We start from the raw sequence: 24437 nt of genomic DNA, 5'->3' as shown, positions 1-24437 counted from the left end.
CTGACAAGGTGAATCAATAATCTGCAAATTGAGCCCCGTGAACTTTGGGCTCAAAATGCTGCAGAGCTGAAGCATTCAAAGCTACTAGTCACTGCTGGACAAAGCCTCAGCCAGTGCCTAACACCTAGCTATTGTTGCTGTGATGTATTTGTGCCTAGCACACCTACCACATCCTCTAGTGTACAGAACTTTTAAGCTTCCATTTAAAGAAATAAATATAGCTTTCAGCACATGCAACTAAAGATTAAATCTTCTCAAGAAAGCCTAATGCAACCAACTGCAGAGCTGCTGAAAACATGATTACACAATACGAACATGTATCAGCTAGAACGGACTGACAGCCATGATTCTCATTTCTGACACAAATGAGACAGAGAAAAGATCTACATTTCTTTATAGAAGTAGCTCTCATATATGTCATGCTTTTTTTTTTCTTCAGAACACAGTAATATCAATGCACAGATCCTTGATCTGACCTTAAAAATTCAAGGTTTTATGTATGACAGATCAAAGGGGTTGAATAAGAAGATAACACATTTCTGAGAAATGCGAGTAGGCTGTTGATCAGCATTAAAGGTTTGTTACTAAATAGATTCTTCTGCGTCTTAAAAACATGATCAGCTTTTTATACATGCACCAAAATAAGACTGGATATACATTCTTAAGACCACGAGATTCAAAACACCATCAATCTACTCTGAGTGAATGGTGCTCCTGAGATTTCTGATAGGGCTGTAATAAAAGCCTGTGGCACTTGAGAAACACAGGTGGTAAAGGGGAAAAAACTACAGTCTTGCTCCTGGGAATACTCAAATCATAGCTCACATCAGCTCTGAAATGTCTAAGTAATAAAACAGAAGTCAGAAAACTGAAGTCCTGTTTCTGCATGACTCTTCAGTTCCCAGACAGGAGTGTCAGAAGCAAGAGATGGAGATTTCTTTCCTCAGATCTAAGACGGACCTTTCCACTGCAATAAAATGGACGCTGACACAACAGGCCCTGTAATACGGCTCGTCTGGATGGAAATACTCCAAGACTCAAGATACCAGAACAAATATTTCTTTGAAACACTACATGGAGGATTTAACTTCATACTAAGCAGGGCACAGCTTAAAAATAGGATGAAAAAATCTGTGATATATAAGCACATGACAAACAAATCTTGGTTTGCTTCACACCAGGACTCAGGCAGGATCCATAAGAACCATCATTACTGTAGCTTAAATGAGCAAATTTCTCATAATTCATACATGGTTGTTATTTGAGGGAAGAGAGTTAGATCATTCCAGACAAGTTTTCTCTTCCCAAATCATTAATCTTTCTTTCCCTGATTGAAACCTAACGGGAATCAACACTGACTACAACCGGAAACCTTCGTGCATGCATGCACACACACAACACACACCCATTAGACTGTCTTGGAAGAAGTGTGAGCAGATGGGCTCCCACTAATGAGATGATTTACAGAAGTCTACCCTTCAAAATGGATGTTTGATAAAAAGGAAATTAAGCAGGCCTGCTCTACATGCTAATTTTTTCCCAATACAACTGTACCAGAAGGAATTTTTATTTTTGTTTTTTAAAGGAATAGCTATACCAGATGTGGTAAGTCATGGTGTTTCCTGAGATGGCAAGTGGGACACAGTTCTGGCCTCCTCTTCTGCCTTCTGACACATTTTGGAGTTCCTGACAGGTATATAACCATTAATTGCTACAGAAAGGCAGTATTATGTGAACCAGACCTAGAGGGTGATAATAGGGAAACTAGACTCACACTTGGAAAGGAGCCGGGATCATGTCTCAGCTCTAGTTAAGTATAAAGACAAATCCTGAAAAATTTATCAGGAGCATACCTTTTCTCAGGTAGCATCTGTGTGTGAAACCTCACTGCATATGTCATTTTTGCTTAATCTTTAGTTCGGCTGGAAGAAAAGTAGATAAATTACCTAGCTTTTAACCCATTTGCTAACCTGTGGTCTTTCCTGTGAAACTCGTACTGCAAAAACACACAGGACGGCAAATCTTCACACAGTTGTTCACTATCTAAAGCAAATTGTGGAAGTTGACAGAGTTAAGGTACAAACTTTTCATTTAGCTACAAAAACTGATAATATTATAGTCACATCTGTAAAAAGCTGTCTCTGCTGGTGGAGAAGGTCAAGAGCATCTGGACACAAAGGGGGTACAAACACTCTGACCCTCATCCTCTTACACCCTGGTACAACTGGGGTATATGTACTCACCAAACCAAATGTAAAGGTTTCCCCCACTGTAGCAGCTTAGCCTAGTGAGGAGTCCACGTTTTTTCTGCCTTCCCATGAGGTACAAGATGCACTTTATTTTGGTCTAGATTTTCCTTTATCTTGTTCTTAAAAAATAATACGTACCTTTTGCTTAACCATGTTTGGATCATAAATACTTCGAGACACTGCAATTCAATTCCTTATGCAAATCATATGACACTGCATCTCCTTCCTGAATGGATCAACAGGAGTTTTATAAACCAGGAAAAATTCCTGAGGAAGTTCACTGCAACTCTGAATTTCACAGGGAAGTGACAATTAGCATCTGAGTAAAGCAGCTGTTATGCAATGGGACATTTTGCATATGTACGTGTGCTGTGTGTGCCCTACTGCAGTGCGTGACATCAGACTTTCTCCAGCCTTTATAAACTGCCTCTATGCCAGTGCTCCAGCAAGGCATTGTGGGAATATCATCCCCTGATGTACTAAGTGAAATCCAATCCCCAATAAAACACACCACTTGTGGATTGACTGTCCATGCATGTGAAGATTTGCTTTCCATTAATACTTGTACAGTAATATCGGATTTTGCAGAAGTTCATTTAATGGGAAAACAAAAGGAACACACACACACTGCAGAGGTAAGTTTTAAATTGCAGTGAATAATAGAAGAAAATAATTGTGGCAGCTTCACCAAAGCATCTACAAACACTTAAAAATTCATAATTTAGCAGCGACAAGGAAAAACACTTTTTAAAAATTTTCAAAATGAATAGGTATCCGAAAATATAGCTAATCACTTCAAGCTGTCACCACCCACCCCTGGAAACTGGGGGTGGAAAAGAGGGGGAAAGGAACTGCTGCTGATGGAAATGCTCTGTTATTTGTTCATTGTCAGTGAGCAGGCACAAAAATAGCTCTTCCAGTGTGCTGAGATGATGTGTATATCTGTCCATTTGAGGGTCAGCTCAGCTTTTTCAAAGCTGAGTAATGCAAGATGCTCCTGCTACCATAGCTAACTGGGAAGCTTAAAGGATATAAAGTCAAACAATTTTAAATCCTAACTCTCACGATGGTCCCTGAAAATCTCAGCCTAGAACATCCATCATTACCTAGTGCTCCATTTAAGCAACCCAGAAGTTCCAACAAATGGAGTTTTTCTCATGTCACACTATATTTGGTGTCATCTTGAAACTTCACCTACTGAGATCAAAAGAATTGTGCTTTCACTGCTGATTTCTAAGCTCGCTCTGACAGACACAGAGAAAGCCATCTCAAAAAACTGATGGCAAAAAGGATCAAATAAGAGAGATCTTGTGATTCTTAAGTCAGTCTTGGGATGTCCATTCCTAATTTAAAAATGAAAAGACACTGTCTCTTCCCCTTGCTCTCAATTGCCTAGTAAAGACAACACTTTTTACACACACAAAATTTTTTGAAGTTGCAGCTGGAGAGATGGGAACAGCTTTATGTCCTCAACTTGAGCAAACAAACCAGAACTTTAAGGCAAAATATTTTAAAATTCCAACTGTGATTAACAAAAAAATACTTTTGGAGGGGGGACAGGGGGGAAGGAACAACAATATCATCAACAACCAAACCAACCCCTCCAAAAGCCCAACAAGGTCTGCCTCCTCTCCGACATTTTAGTGGCATTTCTGAAATGCCTGTATCAATTCCAAGTCTTTGGTACTTAACTGTACGGGAAAAGAGAAAAGTTAAATACAGACATATTTCATCTCCCTAGCTGATAGTAGCTTTCTACAATTACCCTTAAAGGCCATTTGATTTGATAACATATTCAGCATTATATAAAATTTACATAATGTTTTCCAATGACTTATTAATATGCAAATATTAGGAAAAAGATTGAAAATGCAACTCAAATGTTCCTAAAACATGATGATGTGCTATTTAAAAACAGGATTGGGGGGGTGGAGGGCACAGAATCAAATGGGACAACATCATTGCAGAAATAAAGTACAGCCAGCCAGAGACTACAACGGATTGAGTTCTAGACCAGCTGCACTGCAAATCTTATAGATGTGCTGAGTGTTCATGAAACACAAAATGTATAACTTTCAAATGCAAAGAAATAATTATTAGAACTACCCTTCACTATATAGGTGAAGGAAATGGAAGAGGTGGCTGATGGCTCCACTGCTGAAAGCTGAAGGAAGAGAAGAACTCCAGGACACGGCTCCAAACATTTGCCCGTAAAACTTGAGAAAACCTCAAAAATAATTCTCAAGACTTTTAAGGCCTTTAAATATAGCACATCAGCAAAATACTACTGTAGATCAGTGATCTTCTGGTCCTTCCAGGTGACAGGCTTATGAGAATCCTGATCATGGATTACTATAGGACAAGGCAGTGAACTTTCCAGGCTGGAAGTAGACTGAACTCTAGGATGTTAATTTAGGCAAAGGCTATCGCCATCAAAACCCTTAGCTGGTACCAGGGCCATGAGTTTTAACAGCACCTGCAGCTGGTCACTGCAGGAATTGCTCCAGTCTGGTCACAAGCCCTTCACAAAACATATCTGAAAAACAGTGATAGGGGAAAAGTAGGCAATAAAACTAAAAAGCTGAGGGCTACACTGTCCTTAAAGTTTGAAGAGTTTTCAGGGTAATGGTTAAATTGCACTATGGCTCCACACAAAGCTTGTCTTTGTTCAATATCTGCAGTACTATCACCTCTGAAATCCCATGCTCTTATGTTTTGTAAAAAAACATAGCATGGGGCAGGGGGTTTGTGTGCTGGGTTTGTTTTCCTTTAGTTTTTTAAAGTCAAGACTCATAAGAACTTTTTCTATTGCAAAGCATAAAAATCAAAAGCCTAAATTAAAACTAATTGCAGCCTGATTAACTATCAAATTTAGGGCCTAGACAGACACAATCAACGCTTTTTCCTATGGAAAACCACTTACATCCTCACGGCTCCTTTTCATTAGCACTGGCTCTGATTTTTTCCTCTTCCAAACCATCTCATCTATTTTGATAGCAGCCTCTGCCTCTAGCAAAACATATTTGCAGTAACACTCCTGTGCTATGGCTCAGCCAATTTTTTGCCTATTTAAGACTTAAGTTAACTTCTCCTGCATAGATATAGACCCTGAAATGTCTGAGGTGAGGTTTGCAGTCCTCTCTGAAAATCCCAGATGAACAGCAACTGAGCTATTCACTGAGAAACTGTGCAGCCTTCAACTTGGAAAATGAGAGCCTGTAACTCTGCTCCACCCTGTGATAAACCTATGCTGAATTCTGTTGTGTTCAGGTCTATTTAGTTTAGCTAAACAAAGTCCTGTCACCATTGAGGATAATAAATTGTATTCTATGCCAGACATGAAAAATTATGGACAGCTGAACATGGAGAAGACAAAACCAAGTGAAATGTATGGTTATAAGGTGATTATCCTGCTTTCTGTTTTGGTAAGTTTGGTGCCTAATTCTCATTGAGTGTTTGGAGAGGCTCAAAGAACAAACTGTTAGAGATCTTGCCTTAGAATTTTATTATGCAAATATCAACTACATTTTGTCTTGAGAGGCTGCAAACTTAAAAATTAAAGATATCCAAACAGCAACCAAACGACCAAAGGACAGCTTATCCATCAGAAGAAAGCTTACTGCAAAAAGCTTAAGAAAATCAGTGCCACACCAACAAGCTTTTTCACACTCATATATACACAAAAAACCAATTATTTTTTGTCTTGATAAGCTACTTCAGATAAACACAGAGTCCAACACTTTTCCTTAGCTCCTTATCAGTCACTTCATACATGCCTATAGCTAACATTATTATGCTATGGCTTTTTAAGTATCTGTCATCAAGTGGGTCTTTGAAGTGAAGAGACAACAAATCTGGATACAGCTGATGGATGTTTTAAGCCCTTTCTTAGAGGCTTGATAGAATAATTAAACTGATGCTCTGTAGTGGTAATTAGGGAAGCAAATAGAGCCACAAGCCAGTTGGGGGATTATTAGCAATTGACTTAGCAAGCTGTGCACACGTAAAACACAAAGGCCCAGGAAAAATAAGGAGACAGCTTGATCCTGGTACCTAGAACTGCTGCAGGCCAGAGGTCTGTTAAAACACAGCACTTAAAACTGTAAGAGAAAGAAAAAAGTCTGTATGAACTTCAGTAATGAACAAGACTGAAAGAAGAAGATAAAGATATGTCTAACTTGAGTCATCAATTTTTCCTTTAGAAACAACCTGGAAACACCTGGAACAGTCATGGCTCTCCGTGCCAAAGGGGCACAGTACATTACAAGGTGTTTAGGGGCAGCTAACAACTCTTCTACAGAAAGCATTTACATATCTAATAATGCTTCACAGAGAGCTCTATTTTGTTCTGATATCCCCTATACTCAAAATAAAAAAAATTGTAGGAACCTAAATTCCTACAACAACCTGGCTTCAAAGACAAAAAACCAAGAGTCTGTATGGGTGCACGCATGTGTGTCTCCCTATTAATAAGCTGCCTATAGTGATGGGCTCCTGGAGTAGGCAGCTTACAATTACATTCCTCTAATGACTTGTCAGCATATATAGGCACACAACTAGTGTGTACAAAGAATGCAGCACTAATTTGTCCAAAAACCGCTAAGCAGAAATTACAGGAGGCTCCGCTGTTTCTGAAAGATGTCCTGATAGCACATATGGACCCCTGATACATTGAGCAAAAGAAAGGTGAGAGGATTGTATGCCCCCAAGAAGAAACAGGGCTGTCCTCTTTCAAAACTCTCATGAAATAACAAAATGGAAAATCTAGCTATACCAGCTAAAAAATGGGCCAGGCATGCCAACGCTTATGTTCCTGATGCCCTACAGGAGGGATGTGAGATCCTAATGCAAATTTTGCTAGGAAGTATGATTTCACCTCCCTGTTCCACCCCTACACCGCATTTACTGTGGTTTTAATGCCAATTTTCCAGGCTATTTGGAATTCCTCTCCCCAAATTAAGAATCCCCTTCTCCCTTACTGGCAGGTATTAATATTTAAAAATTACACTGAAGTTGTTTTTCAAGTCTATCCAAAGTTTCTGCTAATTCAGGAATAGAGAACACCACATGCGGAGTAAAATACTAAAGCTGAAAGGGAAGTTTTGAGAGTGGATGTACTCACTTTTTGAATCCTTCTTCATGGAACAGAACAAAACATAACCCCACATGTTCCTTTTTTAAAAATTTTATTTTACTTAGCCAGCACTATTAAAAGCTCTTGCTTGAATGTGAATGTCTGTAAAAGGCCTGAGGGTCTGTAGCTTTCTCCTGTCACCATTCCATCTAATCTATGCTTCCTCAAGAAGGGCAAGTGAAGTTTAATTGCTAGAAGCTAATTTTCTCAAGCTTTTCATTAGCAAGCATTTCTGGTATTTCAACACATACATAATGTCACTAATCAAATGTTAAAAACCTGTGTCACCTTCACAGCACAGATTCAGTCTTTCAGGTTACTCACCATTATGGTTATTTTTACTTGCAAAGATGGAGCTTGACTAGTAAAGATTTACAATGAACTACATTAATGCCAGTTTGATCACGTTCTACAATTAAATACTGCTAGTGAACAACAAATGACTTAAAGAAAATATATTAAGATCTCAGGCTCTGATTACTTTTTTTACATTGTTTTGATCAATTATTTGAGAAAACACTCTTGCAAAAAAATAAATCAAGGACATTCCCTTTTTAATTGATCAAGAACGATGGATGGCCAAGTATAACCCCTCCATGAAAACGGTTCTTCCACCAGTTTCAAGTGGGTATATAATCAGTCAAAGTAGCTTTCCACAGAATCAGGTTATGCCAAAAGTCAGGTACAATCATACGACAAAAGTTAAGTATCCCCTGCTTTGGTGTTTTTTCCAAGACCACATGTATCCATCTGTCAGGTTCAAGAAGCAACAGAAGGAACCCTCATGGCTTCCTGAATAAACACAAAGAGCCTGTTTACAACGCACAGTGCATGGCTGGAGAAGCAGCATGTGTTAACCAGAGAAAAGCTTTAGGTAAATGCAACTAAGCTGTACTTGGCACCTGCCTTACCCCGGGACAGTACTGCATCAGGGCATTCTGCCTGATCTTCTCTCTCAGAAGCCTGGCAATTTGAATTTTAAATACTTTTAAAGCTCAGAAGCTCCCCTCACAGATTAATATTTTTTAAAGGTATCTGTTTTACTTAGAACAAACAAAAATTCTAAGAGCATAAAGCTTTCTGACAGGACCTGACTACACAGCCAACAGCAACACAGAAGTGTCTCCAATGCCTTGCAAGCACCCATGAAGCTTCATGTGCAGGGACAACCTGGGACAATTAGTGGCACATTCACTACCTCAGAGCCAATTCAGCAGGGGGTTGTTACAGGGATATTCAGCCACTCAAGGAGGGGAGCATTCTTTGCAAGGCCTCGTGTGTTTCCCAGAATATGGCACATTTTCTAGCCTTTCCAAATACAGCCTTGTCTCGGGAACTACAGGAATTAGCAGTTAAAGCTGTTCTCATTTCAGCAGACATCCTGCTAATGCAATTGTCCTCAAACCCCCAAATCATTCTGACTTTTCCAGTCAGGTACCAAAATCTCAAGTGCACCTTTTCACCTGCAACATGTCTTACTCCCATCCTGAAAATCCTTTAGCTTTGCCAAGAAAAACACTTATGGAACACGCAAAGCAACAATAAAATACACTGCAAGTTGTCATTAAAATAACATTGGGCTTTTATACATTGTTTGATTCTGCATACGATTCATTAAACAACTACATGCCTCTTTTTAAAGGAGTGGCTGCAAAATTTCCACTCTGCTGCACAGCAGTGCTGGGAAAACATAAGGGCTTCAGATTTGAAGCACAGCTTGCTGCAAGACACACGAGACTTTGGTTACCTTTAATAAAGCAGTATTTATAAAGTATAAACACAAAGTGAAATAAGGAGGTCCATAATGGATTCCAAGATGATTCTTTCTCTTTACGTCAATTCGCTCAGCATTAAACTGTCCCTGAACAATGACCACCCTTAAAACGTACAGAAATCATTACTGATAAGCAACACACATTTGGCTACATATCAGCTGTCTGATGCTCCTTCTTTCTGCAGGTTTGCAAGTGAACTTTAAAAGCCTGAACTTTGCTACAAGATTTTGCCTACTTTACTAGAGACCATTAGAATCACAGAATCATATAAGTTGGAAAAGACCTTCAAGATCATCGAGTCCAACCATTAACCTAACACTGCCAAGTCCACCACTAAACCATGTCCTTAAGAACCTCATCTATGTGTCTTTTAAACACCTCCAGGGATGGTGCCTCAACCACTTCCCTGAGCTGCCTGATCCAGTGTTTGACAGTGCAAGAGGGAGCCCTGTGGTTGTATTTTTCAGTGTTCACATATATCCTGTTGGGAAACCAAGAAGTGCCATGGTACACACAGGATGAAAGCTAACAAAGTTCTCCAAGCTCAGAAGAGATGCAGAGTTTACAAAGTGGGAGATATTTTGAAGATTTTATTTCATCCATACTTTTTTTCCTATGGTAATAATCCAAACTATTATAACCTATGGTAATTTATTTCTATGGCAATAATCCAAAATATTTTAATATTTCTTGTTTACTGTCACATCTGCCCAGACTTTAAGTTACTACATCATCCATTATAGCCTATTGAAAAACAAAGCAAAAAAAAAAAACAAAAACCAAACCAAAAAGAAAAACAAATAAGGTAAAAATCCTAGAATTGGGTTCTAGTAAAGATATTAAAACAAGTTCTACCATGACATCATATGTGCCACAGTAATCACAGGAAACCAACTTTTTTTTTTCTCCTCTCATCGTTCTTCAGCTTTCTATTCTGTTAGTTCACTAGTTCAGCACCCTCACAGCTAATGCCTATATTTTACTCCTGGTTTGAATTTATGAGGTTTTAACTTCCAGGTCTCGATTTTTGCTGTTGCTTTCATTACCAGATGAAAGAGCTCTTCACGCTTAATCAAGTTACCTCTTTGTTGTCTTTTGGATACATTAATCAATTTCTAAAAAAATCTCCTACATCCACATCTCTTTCTTGCCCTCAAGTGTTTTTTGAGTTCACACACACCATGCTTTTTATTATTATTATTAATAACAATATTAAGTGTAATTTTAAAGAAGCTAAAGAAGGTCACATCCAGGACACAATGTGGTTAAGCCCTTTGCACATACAAAACAAGTTATGATCCCTGCTCCAAAGTGATAACAGGCATAGGGGGCAACAGGGAAAAACACCAGAGGGCAACAGACAGACCAGGGTGTGGAGCAAACTGACCCCGAAGCCAACATTGTACCAACTTTGAAGACAACAGTACCATGTGTAGGAAGAAACATTCCAAAATCTGTCTCACTGTCACTCGGCGGTAAAAATGAAACATCTTCACAGTATCACAGTATCACAGTATGTTTGGGATTGGAAGGGACCTCAAAAGATCATCTAGTCCAATCCCCCTGCTGGAGCAGGAACGCCTAGGTGAGGTCGCACAGGAATGTGTCCAGGCGGGCTTTGAATGTCTCCAGGGAAGGAGACTCCACAACCTCCCTGGGTAGCCTGTTCCAGTGCTCTGTTACCCTCACTGAGAAGAAGTTCTTTCTCAAATTTAAGTGGAACCTCTTGTGTTCCAGCTTGATCCCATTGCCCCTTGTCCTATCATTGTTTGCCACTGAGAAGAGCCTGACTCCATCCTCATGGCACTCACCATTTATATATTTATAAACATTAATAAGGTCACCCCTCAGTCTCCTCTTCTCCAAACTAAAGAGCCCCAGCTCCCTCAGCCTTTCTTCATAAGGGAGATGCTCCACTCCCTTAATCATCTTTGTTGCCCTACGCTGGACCCTCTCCAGCAGTTCCCTGTCCTTCTTGAACTGAGGGGCCCAGAACTGGACACAATATTCCAGATGGGGTCTCACCAGGGCGGAGTAGAGGGGAAGGAGGACCTCTCTCGATCTACTGACCACCCCCCTTGTAATGCACCCAAGGATGCCATTAGCCTTCCTGGCCACAAGGGCACAGTGCTGGCTCATGGTCATCCTGTTGTCCACCAGGACCCCCAGGTCCCTTTCCCCTACACTGCTCTCTAATAGGTCATTCCCCAACCTATACTGGAACTTGGGATTGTTCCTGCCCAGATGCAGGACTCTACACTTTCCCTTGTTAAATTCCATCAGGTTATCCCCCGCCCAACTCTCCAGCCTGTCCAGGTCCCGCTGGATGGCAGCACAGCCTTCTGGCGTGTCAGCCACTCCTCCCAGCTTAGTGTCATCAGCAAACTTGCCGATAGTACACTCAATTCCCTCGTCTAAATCATTAATGAATATATTGAATAATATTGGCCCCAGTACTGACCCCTGAGGCACTCCACTAGATACTGGCCTCCAACTGGACTCCGCACCATTGACCACCACTCTCTGGCTTCTCTCTTTAAGCCAGTTTGCAACCCACCTCACTACTCTATTGTCTAGACCACACCTCCTCAATTTAGCTGTGAGGATGCTGTGAGGGACTGTGTCAAAGGCTTTACTCAAGTCAAGGTAGACCACATCCACCGCTTTGCCATCATCCATCCACCTTGTTACATTCTCATAAAAGGCTATGAGGTTGGTCAAGCATGACTTACCCTTGGTAAAGCCATGCTGACTGCCCCTAATGACCCTCTTATCCCTGATGTGCCTTGAGATGACACCAAGGATAAGCTGTTCCATTACTTTCCCAGGGACAGAGGTGAGGCTGACCGGTCTATAATTACCCGGGTCCTCCTTCTTGCCCTTTTTAAAGACTGGAGTGACATTTGCTTTCCTCCAATCCTCGGGTACCTCTCCCGTTTCCCAAGACTTGGCAAAAATGATGGATAGCAGTCTAGCAATGACTTCAGCCAGCTCCCTCAGCACCCGCGGATGCATCCCCTCTGGACCCATGGGTTTATGGACGTCCAGGCTACTTAATTGAGTTTGCAGCTCCCTTGTTCAAATTCTCATAGATTATAGTAGGTATTTTCTAGAGACTACATGGTATATCATAAGCATGAAGGGACAGACTTTTTAAAGGAAGACGAGATTAACTGCAAAGAAACCAGTATTTCCCTATAAAAAGAAAGTTTCATTCTGTCTCTCCTGTGGGACTGTGCCAGGAAACAGGAATAGGGGACTCTCTGATAACATAAGATTCTGCTATCATACAAAAGAAAAGTGCAATTCGGACTACTCAGCAAATTACTACCTTTGCATTGAAAAAGACAAGCACATTTAATGTCCCTACAGTCACGAATGGCTAATTTTCTAGTAATATTTCCAAAGGAACCCTTAAAACTTAAGGTTAATAGAGATTATTTTAGATATTTTTCCCCCTTCACTGCTACTGAAATTGTTTTCAAACGTTGTTTATCTTCCACCCTTTGTTCAAGATCTGCTTGATTTTTGCTGTGATTTGGTGTTATCTGATGTGATGATGGTTTGGGCAAGAGGATAAGAAGGCGGATACTTAAGAATGAATGCAGTAAAAAATTAAGACAAAGGAGGTTGACAGACATGGATAGGATGAAAGTTCAGGATGAAAGAGAAAATTGCTACCTTTCATTAGGTACCTTTTTGGCCAGAAAAGTTTTTCAACTTCCTAACAAACTTTTCGTGACTCATAAAATGCTTCAGTCTCCAGAAAAATGAAATTGCAAGATGTGCAAGAAGACTAAAAATTCCCATATCTAATTTATTTACTATTTCTGGGGCTTTATTCTATTTAAATTTGAGAGAAGGAGGAGGAAGAGGAGGACAAAAAGGCAATTAGCATTCAAACAAGGGGAAAAAATTTAAAATATGACATTCTGTTATAAAAATATTGGATTTGCTGTAGCAAAAGGAAAATCAAACCAGGCGAGCCCTCAGGTGCAGAGTGCTGATCCTGCAGTGACCAATATGCTTCAGAGAAAGACCAAGAGAAACAAACTATATTGCACACTATGGATTGTGCAATGCAGAGGAAAAATTGTGCAAAGATGAAAAAGTATTCCTGACCCTTGTAGCAATCAGCTGAATCCTTGAAGCATGAGATTTGATTACCTTCATCTCAGTGGGCACAACCATGAATATCACTGTATACCTTCTAATGCCCAGCACGTTCTGTTTGCTAAAGCGACAATAATGTAACAATTTCTAAACCACCTTGATTCTACAACCTGGGCAATAACTGCAATGAGAAATCTAGAGCAAGAACATGTGCAAACAGCAACAAGGGCATTAAAATACATTGGCATTTAGATAATCTCTTTCAGGGAAAAAAATCCTATAAATTAATCAAGTCTAACAAAACCCCATGACAATTAAATTCCCCACAACAGAAAACCAAGAAAACCAAGCAAAGAAGTTGTTTATCTGACAGAATTGTTAGGACAATACATATATCTGACATGTAGTGTATACCCCTGTGGCCTGTCGTAAAGCTTGAGCACAGATTTTTGCAAAAGCCTCTAAACACCACCCATCAGAACAACCAAATCGGAACACTGGAAGTTGAACACCTATGTCCTGCTCAAAAACACACTGAAAAATACTTGGAGTCTGACATGCCTTAACTGCAGCCTGACATCGGGCATGCAATGATATTGGCTTATGAACATCTTTAGACTGCAGCTCTGGCAGTAGCACTGTCTTTTCTCAGTGCATACAGCATTAATTTATCGTTCCCCTATCAGCTACAAGCCTCCTCACCAGCTTCAACACAAAACAATTTCAGTTGTACCTGCATGTAAATAAGGCAACAAGCCAAGGAAGCTGTGCCAGTTCTGCATAAATCAGCTAGCACACCAAAGTGCCACTTTCCACCAGGAATGAGGGTTTAAAGGAGTTTTGAGCGTAGGATCAGTGTCACATGCTGAGGGTACAGAGGATTGGGCATTGTAGGCACAGACGAGGGGGGATCAGGACTACTTACACAAAATGCTGAGTTCCAATTCTTATTTATGACAAATACTAGGTTTTAATGAACTCCAAATCTCCCATTAAATTTACTAACTGCAGTTCTGGAAGGTCTTTTGGATCTTCTTTTTAAATTTGTATTTATCTGCAATGTTACTGCCTTCCAGCAAAGCCAGGAGTCTGTAATGTGGGTTTCCTTCTTCCCTGAGCATATATATCACGTACTGAAACTTGAAGGAAGAAGAGGGAAGATGGAGATTACCTTAGACAGATACTAAAGAGGAAATATGAATGGCCTGATCAGAGAATCACAAAATGGTTAGGATTGGAAGGGACCTCTGGAGATCATCTAGTCTAACCCACCTGCTAAAGCAGGTTCACCTAGAGTAGATTGCACAGGAATGTGTTGAGGCAGATTTTGAATGTTTCCAGAGGAGACTCCCTCTCTGGGCAGCCTGTTCCAGTGCTCTGGCACCCTCAAAGTAAATAAGTTTTTCCTTGTGTTTAGATGGAAATTCCTGTGCTTCGGTCTGTGCCCATTACCCTTCGTTCTATTGTCGGGCACCACTGAAAGGAGTCTGGTCCCATCCTCTTGACATCCATCCTTGCAATATTTATAAACATTGATATGAGATCCCCTCTCAGCCTTCTCTTCTCCAGGTTGAATAGACCCAGCTCCCTCAGTCTCTCCTCATAAGAAAGGTGCTCTAGGCCCCTAATAATCTTTGTAGCCCTCCACTGGACTCCCTCCAGTAATTCCTTGTCCTTAAACTGGGGAGCCCAGAACTGGATGCAGTACTCCACATGTGGCCTCACCAGGGCAGAGTAGAGGGGGAGGACAATCTCCCTTGACCTGCTGGCCACACTCTTCTTACATACCTCAGGATACCATTGGGTTTCTTGGCCACAAGGGCACATTGTTGACTTATGGTCAACCTGTTGTCAATCAGAACTCCCAAGTCCTACTCTGCAGTGCTGCTTTCCAGCAGGTCAACCTCTAACCTGTACTGCATCTTTTCTGCTCTTTGCAAACTCATCTGTGTACCATGGATGTGGACTGTCAAAGTGCCTTACCCTACAGGGTGAGGAAGATTGACCACTGGATAAGTGTTAATGTCTGATGTCAGTTCCAAGATAGAGAGGACAGGAAGCAAATCATCTTGTTAGCTAAGATATACAAAAGAAGCTATTACTGGAGAAATCAAAATTACTGTAGTGTTTGCCAAGAGGAGTGCTTTGGCAAGTACTCAGTAAAGCCATTCTCTTAAATGCCTTTTTAACAGCACCAGTAGCACAAGATCAAAAGATTTATAGTCAAATATCCCACTCTTTCGTTATTCAGAGATTTCATTGAAAAGGCTTATGGACATGTTTCATTCTAACTTCCACATTACTTAAACACTGCACCAACCTTTCTCTTGAGTTTTAGCTCCTCTACTCTGCAAGTCCACCTCGGTGGAGCAGTTACCATATGCTCGACTCACAGCTTGCACTTGAGCTTTCTTTACTTATACAAGATTTAAACATATGCTTAAATGCTTTGTTGAAAAAGAGATGAATTTCCAAGTCATGAGCATTTTGGAACCAAAGCCAAAGAATTAACAAGAGCAGTACCTAGATTCGGGGAAATACAAAAGCAGGAGAGGTGGCACACCTTTAACACTTTTTTTTTTTTATGAACCCTTGCTGGGAAGAATGCACACTTGAAAGGACCAAAAAGAAATGGTAAAATGTCTTCTTGTTGCCTGAAGGTATTTAATACGGTGGAGCAGGTGGAATATAATCAGCATTAAAGTGTTCTTCATAAATAATGGACAGACTAGCAGCTTTTATCTACTCTGCTCTTTAAGAAAGTTTCTACTGATGAATATTTCATGAGCAAAAGGTAATTTATTGTGGCTTTTAAATTATACAATTCAGAAACTGTTAGAAAAAAGTTCTACGTTTCAACGCAATAATGACTAGTTTTGAATTTCTAAAGAAACACTAGCATTCTAAATATATATTTTGAAACCTAACACATACAAACTACCAGGGACACTTTTGCCCTAAACTATAACTACTGTTTTTTAAGATGTCCAATCCTATTCAGCAATACAGTATTTATTTTCAAGAAAAGAATAAACTGGAATGTACATTTTCCTAAGATGTCAGTTCTAGTTTGCACTTTTCAACAAAATATACAACTGATCACAGGTCATTTAAAATTCGCATCTGTCACAGCTATTTTCAATGAATTTGTTTTCTGTACGTTATTTTAAAGGTATATTTTATTACAGACTTTTAAAATGACAATTAGAGTTCCACATAAACAAAACCATTAAGGAAACATACTGGTGAACAGGTGAATCGTCAAGATGAGTTAGAGGTAACCTTAGCTCTGTCCCCTGTGAATATAAGGCTATGATGCAATCTTATTGCTGCATCCAGAGGCAGATGCTCTGTGGGTGTAGATTAGCATGATTTTACAGAAGTCAGTCGTGCTACATCTGGTTTCTATCAACAGAAGCACCAGAGCACGTCTCTTCAGCCTCAAGTCTTCTCTGTGCAACATCATATGCCTATGAAGGAGCACCAGAGGACCCTGCTGTGAACCAGCTCACCCCGCATCCTAACGACTTGTTTTCTTCTTTCTGACCCTATGCTTCCAAACCATAGAGCTGCGCAAAGCAAAAATAATTCCCATAAACAAACAAACAAAAAATGACAATTCATTTTCTTTCTAAAGCTCAGACAGCAAACAAATTTTCCTTTCACTTTTTTCTTCATATGGTAACTGAATGCCACCCAAAATGCTCTTATTTTATTCCCAGTTCCCACTTTAAAAGACCAGATATGGAAAAGTTAAAACATGAAAGGGGTTATCTGCAGAAGTTAAAAGCAATCGTAATAGACAGTACCATACATGGCAAACAATCTACATACTGACAACCCCCTGCATGTGGACAACAAATATATTTGTGACAAAAAAGAGGTTTATTTATTGAATGACTTCTTATGACACAGTAAGAAAGAAGTATGAGACATCTGGCTAACCTCAAGATCAATCTTCCTTCTTAGCAGCAAAGTGTACTGCAAGTCTCATAGGGTGATGGGACATACACAAAAACACCATGCACAAAACCATACGTTAGATATTTTTCTTTGCATTTGCAAAAATAAAATTGATCTTTATACTTAATTCAAATAGGCTTACAGCTTTTTTAAGACGATATGTCCCATCTACATTTATCAGCATAAAAATTCAGACAGACCTATCAGGCATGATTTGGCATTAAGACACCTCAACTGCAGCAGTAAGGTTATTTTAAGAGAGACGTATCTGCTACGGTCTGAACCTTACACAACACATTACCGTATATCTAAAATAGCTGCTAAACTGTTTATTTATAGACATAGTGAATGTACTCCTTAATAACTCTGGTTTACTTCGGATGGTTTTCAAAAGTAAACATCATATTGTTCATCTGGGTCTGTCAAATACTGAATGCTGATTTAGAAGCCACAGACAATGCACACGTTTCATCCTGGCCCATTGCACAGAGACAGAATTTTCCTTTGGTCAATAAATTCTCTCAAGATACTGCATTTAAAAGCTTTAGATGTATTAACAGACAAATCATACTTTTAAAACAGGTATCTGTTGCAGATCTGGTAGGAACAAGAACCCATGACATGTATAGGTTTTCTGGCTGGCCTTTGCACTGCTTTTCGTTCATTAAGTTTTGTGGACTTAGGTGTAAAGGTAAATAAAAGATCTTTGTTAGGGAAAAAATTTTAAAGGAAGAAAAGGTCTCTGAAGGAAACAAAGTATCTCAGTTGTACCCTCTGCTTGCGCAACAGGAAAATGAAGCTCATGGTAGTGCTTGCCAAAACAGACTGCAGCTGGGTCCAAAACATTATTGATGGGTAGCTGAAGTTTATATATATTGATAGAGTTAAACACCAACACTCTAGACTAATGAAGATACAGTCATTCTCTTCTGTTTGATAGTATCTACCAATTTGTCAAGGGACTGTAATCAAAGCCTAAGAGAGCTTGTTCACTCTCTATTAAAATACAATATTTCATACCACATTGCTAGAGTAAATGATACATATGTCATCTGGTATTTAAATAGAGCTCTAGATATCTAAGAGAAAACAGGCTGTGTCAGTTTAGATGAGCAATCCCACAAAGAATTACTATGATACTCACATAAAATCAAACTATGCACAAGCCCATGGAATGATAAGACCATGAAGTCTACTGCACCAAATCACCCGACACAAAATTAACTGACCCCTCTGGAAATGATGCAACTGCCCTGTTTCACATAAAAGAGATTCAAAGACAAGGTGCCTGTTTCCTGTACACAACCTTCATCCCTGGTATGTCCACAAATCAGCAAGAGACACACAAAAACAGGCACAGTCATTTTGAGTGCTAGTGTGCAGTATATAATCATACTGAGAAACGATTCTTGGAAGAAAATTCTTGCACTGAAATAGACCCTAGGTATCACTGAACTCACTCCATGGTTCTTAGAGGTCAAACAAACAGGTCAACTTACGTAGCTCTCCAACTTTCAGTATTTCACACAGCATCTTTGTCAGCTCAATGCTACTCCGGCCAAATGGGCACTCATGCTTATCTTCTCGACTGCTGTTCTCCAGGACAATCTGAAGAAGGAAGCAAAATGGAAAACACTTAGTTTGAAGAACCCATGAGTTGTAGTACTGTCCTCTGCATCCAACATTTACAGGATATACCAGGCTGAATTTAGGAAGCTGCATGTGGAGCCTCTGTTTTCATAAACCTTAGCCCTTCCCACTGCTAAATGACCTATGTTTGAGGCAGTCAGCAAGACAGACTCAGTCCTGCTCCATGACTAACTGGGAAGCTTTGGCATTCCTATGTAATGTTGCTGTTCTGAACCATCCCTGACTTGGAGAAACTGCAGTAGAAGCTGAAGAGAAAGACACTCTCTCATTTCAAAAGATATAATTATTCATAGACATGAATGGACCTAGAAGAAACTATAAAAAAAGAAGTAGAACCAAAATTGCATTTTGGATTCAGGTTCCAAAAAATGTTCAAATGTCAAAAATCAAACTGAAGTCCACAAAAGAGGAAAATGTGTGCATTTTCTCTATTATGGAATAAACTTGCCCTTGTGCACAAAACATTTCAGGGATCACTCTTGCATAAAAACCTACGAACGCTGCAAAAACAACTCAAGGAGATCTTTATATTCCTGGTTGAGTGACACTGCAAAATAAATGGGAGAAAATAATTCCTTGGACATTTTTATATCCATTAAGCTCTGCTATATATCAGATACATTATTTCACTGTAGATTAAAAAAAAAAAAAAGGTTATAAAAATGCTATAGATTTCACTGAAGCTGAGAGCCTAAAAAGAGAGCAAAATAGGGGCTGGAAAAAAAATAATGGTCAAAACAGATTCACAGTAAGAATTGTCTTTGTAGTAACGAACTTTGCCATCAGCTTTAAAAACAAAAAAGAAACAAAACACATCCTAAACAGCTGCTGCATAGCCTGGGGATGAGGGACAGAGAAAGAAAATGAATTTCAAAGGTAAGAGCAGCAGAGAGCCTCCAAGGCTCTCTCAATTTTCTTCACAAACAGATGTTTAGACACTGCTCTCTGCTTTGCATTCTTCCTGTCTCCTTAGCTCCCATCTTCATCATTATTTTGTTTGTTTGGCTTTTTTTTTTGTTGTGTTTTTGGTTTGGGTTTTGTTTGTTTAAATCTTTCAATTTTGGCAGCAAGGAAAGCTTTACAAAAGCCTGCAAGGCTGGAACTTCACTCAAAACAATGTGGTGGAGCAGAGCACCTATGCAATGCTGGATGCCAGAAAAACCTTTCCCTCCCTCCCCAAATCCCAGTTGTGACTATTTCATACTTTCTTATGTGCTTCTCTGTGAAGGTAAAAGTAGTAAAAGAGTGAAAATCCAAAAGCAATTAGGAAAGTTATGTGCTCCACATAGCATGCCAAAGCCTCTTCACTACATAACTATTTTAGTCCTACTGTACAAAGGGCAGCTCCTAGATGATACTCTGCTCCCAACCCATCACACAGGGATGTAAAAGGATGGTTACTCTCTGTGTTATGAGTGGATGATCACTACCTTTCATCTGCCAGTGTTTTGGTTTGGTTGGTTGTTTTGTTGTTGGGGTGGGTTTTTTGCTGTTTTGTTTTGTTTTTTAAATCACCTAGACTTCTCACAGAAGCTTCGGAAGTCATTAGGAATATGATAAATATTTGACCCCCACAAATTTTTACAGGGCTTTTCCAACAGGATGGTGTCAGAATCATGTTTACCAGTCTGCCAAGAGAAGCCACTCCTCCTCCTAAAAGTTTTGGTTTAAATTACATTTAATTGTTCCATGTCATCCCTAGATAACAGCTGTACCAAATCAAAGAAACACCCCTGCGATTTTTGTTTTACGTTGTTGCAGCCACTGTTTAAGGAATAAGCGAATATGACTTTGCATTCTGGATGAGTCATCCTGCTTCAGCCTCTTTCATGAAGAATAGTGGTACATTTCCATACCCAAATGCAGGAGTGACAATGGAGTAGCAAAAGCACAATGTATTAATAAAGCTGTGTCTCAACACCTCCCTGAGATCACTCCTCTTGTTTTATTATTACTGTGTTTTATCTCTCACATAATAAAACATAAAATCTGCATATAGGAGCAGGGGGCTGCTTTGACAGAGATTTAGACCCAGCAGAGAAACACTGGTAATAAAATCAATGGAGAGGCAAAACGAAAGGGTAAGGGGGAGGGGAAGGGAGGCATTCGGATCAGCATTTCTGCTTGCTTCTGGCAAATGCATTTTGTTGAGTTTCACATTAACCCAACAAATTAACATTTCATGAGCACATAAATATTTAATGGTGACACCATATAACATATAATGTAAGGCAGAATTACAGCAATCAATAAGAATGCCAGAGAAATAGTTAAGGCACTGTGTATTGCTATATAGTAAATTAAATGGCAATTTGAGTAATCAATATGTAAAGCAGCCTTGAAATGATCTTCAGACACACTCTCTGCAAAGCATCATCTTTTAGCATTTGCTGTGCAAAATAAGGCAGAGCTGAGAAGTTACATTTCTGTAACAAAAGAAGATGGAAGGCCCTTTACTGCATCTAAATATCTGTAGGCAAAATTGACAGATACAGATCTTCAGTAAGAAACAGCAATAGTAAAAAGGGAAAGAAAAAAGAGATGTAATTATAAATACCCAATGAGAAATCATTCCTAATCTTGGCAACAGATTTACAACATTCATTATTATATTTGTAATACTCTTTTCACGACTTCACGACTCATATCCTGTTCCAAAGTAAAATGCTATAAATATAGCTGATAAGGGCATGATTTTAATGTTATTTCCTTTATCGCTTGGGTTATGGAGGAGAAATAAGCCAGGAATGGACATGTTTCCTTCATAAACTGATAAAAACAATAGCAAAGAAATATAACACACAGCTCTAGACTGAAAATACTTCTGTATGTCTGCAAAGCATACTGCTAGCTCGATTCACATTTCTATCACAACAGTTATTTCACCAAGGAAAGGAAGGTAGTGAGGAAGTCACAAAGCCCACACAACCCTCATTCAAACGGAGGTCTATCATTAATGCTCATGAAGTGGCTGCACCCTATTATCTTTCTTCTCCTCCCCCTCACAAATCCACAGTGAGTTGCAGATCCACCAGACATTTCACAATTGGCAGGTACAGTGCTTAAATTTTGCTTCGGAGAAACCAATATTTCAAGGCAGAAACCATGGCCATTGCAGAACTTTTGGAACCACAGAATCATAGAATCATTTTGGTTGATAAAGACCCTTAAGATCGTGGAGTCGAACCTTTAACCTAACACTAACAAGTCCACCATTAAACCATGTCCCTAAGAACCTCATCTATACATCTTTTAAACACCTCCAGGGATGCTGACTCCCTGGGCAGCCTGTTCCAATGCCTGACAACTGTTTCTGTGAAGAAAATTTTCGTAATAGCCAACCTAAACCTCCCCTGGTGCAACCTGAGGCCGCGTCCTCTCATCCTGTCACTTGCTACTGGGGAGAACAGACCAACACCCTCCATACTACAACCTTCTTTCAGGTAGTTGTAGAGAGTGATAAGGTTTCCTCTCAGTCTCCTTTTCTCCAGGCTAAACAGCCCCAGTTCCCTCAGCTGCTTCTCATCAGACTTGTGCTCCAGACCCCTCACCAGCTTTGTTGCCCTTCTCTGAACTCGCTCCAGCACCTCCAATGTCTTTCCTGTATTGAGGGGCCCAAAACTGAACACAGTATCCAAGGTGGGACCTCACCAGCACCAAGCACAGTGGGACAATCACTTCTCTAGTCCTGCTGGTCACACTATTCCTGATACAAGCCAGGATGTCATTGGCCTTTTTGGCCACCTGGGCACACTGCTGGCTCATGTTCCAACTTGCTTCAATCCTACCTTGATTCTGGTCTGCTTAGCTGTCCATTACTTTGATATTAGGAACCTACTTCTGCCAGTTTTTCTTTTCTCCAGTCCTCAGAGCTAGACAACTGGGAAGGTCCAGCATGGAAAAGTGGCTTCTAGTACACTAGAAGTTTTACAGACAAAACCCCAAACCAACTCACAGTACAGGAGTACTAAATGCTGAAGATCGTCTTCTCTTTCTCTGTTCCTTTGATCAATACTGCCCATTACCATGACAAAGCAGAAAGCCACCATGATGTAGAACACTTAATGACAATAACTATTCTTCTTTTCTTTAGGGAAAAGAAAAAAAAAAAATCTAGACAAATCTCCAGAAAAAGAAAACGAAAGAGAAAGAAGCCAGGAAAAGTTTGAGCAATGAAAAGATACTAACAAGCACGACAAGCGAGAGAGTTGATTTTTTTTAAGAGTTAATGCAGAAAAAAACCAAACAAAACCCACTAAAAAACCCAACAAAATAAACCCAAACAATCACAACGCACAAACAAAAACCAAAAACTGCAGCTCAGAAAAAGGGAGGAAAAAAGAGTGAGTGAAGCACAGAATGAGAACAAAGTAATACCACAATAAAAATGTGATTAATTGACTAGAAGAAGGGGAGAAAGGAAGAAGTTTAAAAATGTTTTTAAAAATGCAAGGAGGTGAAATTTTTAGGAAACCACTGTTATCCATTTTCTTGACATTTTACAGATGAAACTCTATAGCCTAGTAAGGCACGGGAATTTGACAGTACTGGTAGCAGAATACAGGTCTGTACAGTTTTCACTGTTTTTATACGATACATATTTCTTCTCTCTTATTTACAAATTCCTACTGTAAATGGAAGTAAAACATTTCCCAATTGCCAAACAATACCAATGAGTGATCAGAAAACAAACAAAATTGTGTTTCCCAAAGTAGACCTTTTAGGCAGCATTGGTCAGCAAATGGTGAGAGCTTAATTTCTTCTGGGATTTAGCCATATGAATTGTCAGAAGTACCTTGTTTCCTCTGAAGTTTTAAGTCTTTTGAAGAAGTCGAAGGCAGCCCTCCGACATCCACTGGTCCAACAAAGCATTTAGTGAGATACGGGAAAGAATATTCCTCCTTGGAGAATATTTTAGGCTGTTGTTTTTAACATCTTTCGTACTTCCCTGTGTGTTACACAATCAGGGGTGCTCAGCATCATGCAAAGAAGTCCCACCTGCCTTTACAAGAGATCTACCAACGGCATGGACAACAACGTAAAATGAATTCAAGTGTCATGCCAAGATCACAGAAGAATAAGGCAAAATTTTCATTAGCAAAAAAAAAAAAATCTCACTTTTTTAATGGCAGTGTTCCTTTATGATTTTCCATTGAATTATTCATCAAGTCCATCAAATACCTCAGGAGCATAAACCAGATCCTCAGGGAGGCACTGGACAAAATTAAGAATTTTCCACACTTGACTACCATGGACTTAAAAATCTGCATCAGCTCCAATAATACAGTTTATATCCGCAACTAAGAGTAATGAATGACAAAAGACAAGGTTTTGAAGACAGGTATATTCAAAAGGTTCCTCATCAAAATCCAGGAGGATAAAACCACCAGACAGAAATATTCCTCCTTCACTGGAAAGGAATATCAATTTAGCCAGTCCCTTAATCCCTCACATTAAAGATTAAATTGGCTCAAAGTATTCTGCCCACAGCCACTGCAGATGTAATTCTTAGATTCCTGAACCAACCTCAGAGCCTGGCAATGAAACAGAGAT

General features: G+C 39.6%; 1 protein-coding gene across 6 annotated transcripts in view; it reads right to left on the bottom strand.

The window, feature by feature from the left end:
- ELMO1 (engulfment and cell motility 1) overlaps window positions 1-24437 on the bottom strand; it is a 318734-nt gene that overhangs the window by 140514 nt on the left and 153783 nt on the right. For all 6 annotated transcript variants that reach the window (XM_071804820.1, XM_065831560.2, XM_065831559.2 and 3 more), the window contains one exon: window positions 18734-18842. In XM_071804820.1, the coding sequence (XP_071660921.1) occupies window positions 18734-18842 (109 nt within the window). The remainder of the gene's footprint in view (window positions 1-18733; window positions 18843-24437) is intronic.

This window comes from Patagioenas fasciata, chromosome 2 (genome assembly GCF_037038585.1).
Source record: "Patagioenas fasciata isolate bPatFas1 chromosome 2, bPatFas1.hap1, whole genome shotgun sequence".
Taxonomy (NCBI): Eukaryota; Metazoa; Chordata; class Aves; order Columbiformes; family Columbidae; genus Patagioenas; species Patagioenas fasciata.
The sequence above is the reverse complement of the archived record's forward strand: the minus strand, read 5'-3'. Positions and strand labels throughout refer to the sequence as shown.